Source organism: Mesitornis unicolor, unplaced genomic scaffold (assembly GCF_000695765.1).
Source record: "Mesitornis unicolor isolate BGI_N332 unplaced genomic scaffold, ASM69576v1 scaffold22820, whole genome shotgun sequence".
In the NCBI taxonomy this organism is placed as follows: Eukaryota; Metazoa; Chordata; class Aves; order Mesitornithiformes; family Mesitornithidae; genus Mesitornis; species Mesitornis unicolor.
Genome location: NW_010156533.1, coordinates 1 through 4,302, shown reverse-complemented (window position 1 = coordinate 4,302; position 4,302 = coordinate 1). Strand labels below are relative to the sequence as shown.

Here is a 4,302-nt window from a genome sequence, read left to right as displayed (position 1 = left end):
GCGTCTGGTGACACCTCTGCCAAGCCAGGCAACAGCACCTGTCTTGTACAGCATCAGAGAGCCATAAAGGCCCAGAGCAGCATTCCGGTGTTTTATGGTGTTTTATTTCATCATCCAGCTCTGGTAAGTCATCATTTAACAACACTACACAGCAAATGAGATCATCTTTCAACACTCAACCCCACCAATACATTGCAGCTCTCAGCTGATCCATCTGGAAGAGTTCCCTCTTACTTCAGTCACTTCCTTCTTGGCACTTCACAGGAATCAAGAAATCTCTCTCCTGGCATTCCCTGTTTACCTGCTCAGCACTTCATTCATGGAGCAAGAGCAAGAACAGAGCAACAGTGAAGACAGACTGAATGAAAGCAATAAGCTGCGGGACTGCAGAGGGAAGCAAATAGAAGTTTCTCCATTTCCTTTTTGACAGATACTTGTGCTCTCCAGGAGCAGTGTATGTTTGGTGCTTATAGGAAAGTCAGGAATTCCCTCACTTTGCCTTTATTGGTTCAAACACTCATCAATATAGAACACCAGATGGACAGGAGGAATATCACCTCTTTTTTCTCTGATCGGGACATTCTTTTTGCTTAATGCTTCAAGATGCAAAATCCAGTAACGTGCCTTAACTACAAGAACTCCTTCCTTCTTCCTCCACTATAAGCAGTTCTGAAAAGATTTTTAAAAATAATCCAAAAAACTACCTGAACAGCTGAATTTGTTTGAAACAGAAAGAGTTAGGAGCAAAGCACTTATCTGGAAATTATGCATTGCAAACTTCTGCTGATGTCCAATAAAAACAGTAATTCTGCTTGGCTTAGCATGTAGTAGGATCCATTTGCTTTCACACAAAGGCTCCTATTTTGTGGGGTTTTCTGTGCTTCAAAGCCAAGAAAGCTGAAGTGGGTGAGATGGGAGGGCTCTGCCTCACATAAGACACCAATGGCAGCAGCGGCTCAGATGCAGCGATCACCTTTTCTGCCCTATTGGCATCAAGTGAGTTTCTGAGCAGCATTTTCCTGAGTCAGGATTTTTACAAGACAGCAACTGGAAAGAGAAATTTTTCTTTCATTTCATATTGCAATTAAAGATTAGTTTCCAAATTATTCCTAACACCCCAGACACAGTAATCCACGAATTCCATAACAGCCAATCAGATCAAAATGTATCTCTCCATGCTAAGGAAACAGAGCAAAAAGAACTGGGAAAACAATGAATGAAGTAATAAATTCTCCATTTTCAGAACAGGACTAAAACTGCAGACACAGCAAGGCCTTCCACTGCATGACCAAATGCCATCTCAGCGCCAGCACTGGAGCACCCGTCTTCATCTCACCCTCCAATGTGAATCAAGTCTCTTTCTCTGAGAGCTAACTTACACTGAGCTCATAAGTGAAAACAGTCCCCATGACAAGAGTGAAACGTCAACCAAAACTTTCTGATGCTAGACAGGCACATCCAGCACCCACAAAGCTTGCAGTTACTCTTCACATCCCTCATGGTCTACTTACACACAACCTACACGTAAGGTCCAGGTGGGGGAACTTTCTGCTGTTCACTCTGTGTCAGCTGCTGTGGTATCACACACAAGGAGAGAAGGGATACCAAGACAGTTCAGAGTGAACTGATTTCATCTTGCAGGTTTCACTGCATCTACCTGGTAGCCCTGGTGATTTCTACAGTTGCACTTACTGCTGGAGACACAGGGATGTGGAGTAAACACAGTAACGAGTTACTTTATGACAACTAGAGAGACAACTTATTCCCCTGATGGTAGGGGCATAAGCTACCAAAATGATGCAAGAGCACCCTGCAAAATAACGCAAGAGCTTTGGTACAACAAAATTGGAAGATAATTCCGAGCTACAGAGTTTTCCTTCCCTGAGTTTCTATCACAATTTGAGCCTTATTTAAGAAAACTGACTGACTGAAAGTCTTTTTTTAAAGGCTGTTTGTTTACATTTGCTCCTGGACACATTTCTATGGCTTATTGACGTACTTCCTACCCTCTCCTCCTCAGAACCTTGAGAATATGAATATGCTAAAGCCTGTAAATGCCTGAAGTATCTGACTTCCTGCCTAAACATATTTCAACCTGCAGCAGTTGCCAGACTGTACATCACCTGTGCCAGTTTCATCGCCTGTCATCAGATGGGTTGGCTGGAATAACCAGACAGCTCACTCGGGGCAGCTGCTTGCCCAGAGATGAGCAGAAACACGCCCTTCAGAAACGGGGCTCTAGGACATAAAGCAATGACACGCAGAACAGGAGAAATACAGGCTAAGAAAACACTACCTCTTCCTAGTGCAGCTTTCCTCAGCAGTTAAGTTAGTTTACTGCCTCACCCCAAATTCCTGGTTTTCCTCAACCATCTCAAGGAAGAATTTTTGACGTTCACTTTTTCACACGTTAAGTTTGACACAAACCAGAAGGAAACAAGCACTTACAAACAATGGTAATGCATGGTAACGAATAGCTCCATGTTAATACAAACAGCAACAAAACTCAAGCAGCTGACAGTGGATATGTCAGGACAAGGCTCCATCCGAAAAACCGAGGTGAGTGTAAACAGAACCCGAAGCATGCAGGAGGGAGAGCGAGTCACTGCAAGGGACACGAGCACTGCCTCACCTTCCTCTTGTCCAATGGGGGTATGGCTACCCCATTGGAGCGGTTAAGGTCTGACACCAGCACCTTCAGAATGTTCTCAATCTAAAGGAGGCGAAAGAAAAGGGGAGAGAGAAACGGCTCAGAAAAGGACAGAGAAAACGTCAATCAAAGGCAGCCAAAGAAACCGGCATCCTCCAGCTCGTTAGGAGCACGCACCTCAAAACAGCAGCTCTGGACACACCCAGGGTTGCGCGACAGCGCTGTATGACCAGACACGGCTTCAGCACATACCCTGACTCCAGGTGCACCTTCCTGCGGAGGTGGTTGCTAATATTGTAGGGCACTTTGTACGCTGGCAAAACAGCATCTATGCCATTCATCTATCACACCGACATAACCATTTCCTGGCTCCAGTCACGGTGTTCCAAAAACCAAATAATAAGGAGGTGGCAAATGATGGAGGAGGAAGAACGAGACACTCACGTTCTCTGGAGGCTGCTGATCATCGTTGGTGGGAGTCCCAGGTCTGCTGCCATCTTTAGTTTTGCGTTTTTTCTTCGTTCCCGCAGTTGCTCCAGGGCTATTCTTCTGCTGATATTCCTTCAGCTGGGAAAAAAAGAATAACCTTAAAGTCCAAACAGAGTATGTGTTCTGTGAGTATAACATATAACCCGACAAACTCCACTGAGTAAAAAGACAGATCAAATGTAAGGACAAGAGAAACACTCTTCAAAGAGTTTGTCCCTCTGGGGGAAAACATAACATAACAAAACAAAATAAGTCCAGAGAAGCCTAAAGTAAGGAACGAGTGTGATGGGTTTGTGAAAAGAGGCTCAGAGTTGTAAACATTCAAATTTTGTATACAGTTAATGATGTTCTTGAGAAACAGTTTGAGACTCCATACTACAACTAAAAGGTGATTAAAAGGAATATTTTGGGATTTTGGGGGGGTTATAACTAAGAGGAATAGCAAAAAATTAATAAAGGGCAATTAATCCTGAATGCAAAGTGAAAAAGCAGTGCCTGATAGCAAGATCTTCCACTCTGTGAAAGATGTTAAGAAGAACTACAATCCCCACAGACAGATAAAGCATTCATACAGACACTGCAATAACTGTGAACTAAGGGGAGAAGCAACCTACAACGGATTTTTAAATCATATCCATTTTTCCCAGGAAAAGCAAGTCTGATAAGCTGTAACTTGAATCCTACTAAGTCCTCCAGCATTTTCTGCGTATGCTGCTGAACACCTAAGCCCCAAACTGCCCTGGGTCCCAGGTACACAGGTAAATCACCCGCTGCCCCCAGCCCCCTTCGGAGCAAACAGCCCCAGCCCTCCTCGCTGCGCCAGACACCGGGAGGGCAGGGCAGGGGCTGCAGCCACGCTCCGGAGTCGAGGTGGGTGAAAAATATACAAGAAGAAGGCTCCTGTTATTCGGAGGATTTCAAAATGGAAGCCTGAAGTGCTCCAGGACACTTTCCCGTTCCTATGACTTTGACACAGCGGCGCATCCCGCCGGGACACACGGGGCCGAGCCGTCCCCGGGGTAAAAAATAATAAGGAAAAACAAAAAAGGAAAAAGAAAAACAAAACAAAACAAAAAAGAGGGGGGTGGGGGTGGCAGGGAAAACAACCAAACCAAACCAGGCAGACCGCACAGCACCGCAGCAGCCCAGGCCCGGCCTCCCCC

General features: G+C 45.1%; 1 protein-coding gene across 1 annotated transcript in view; it reads right to left on the bottom strand.

Annotated features, from left to right (window-relative positions):
- GOLGA2 (golgin A2) overlaps positions 1-3,217 on the bottom strand; it is a gene marked incomplete at its 5' end in the record, with an annotated part of 17,716 nt that extends 14,499 nt beyond the window's left edge. The window contains 2 exons of the mRNA XM_010193446.1: positions 2,633-2,713; positions 3,095-3,217. Coding sequence (XP_010191748.1) covers positions 2,633-2,713; positions 3,095-3,217 — 204 coding nt within the window. The remainder of the gene's footprint in view (positions 1-2,632; positions 2,714-3,094) is intronic.
- Between the last annotated feature and the right edge of the window lie 1,085 nt (positions 3,218-4,302).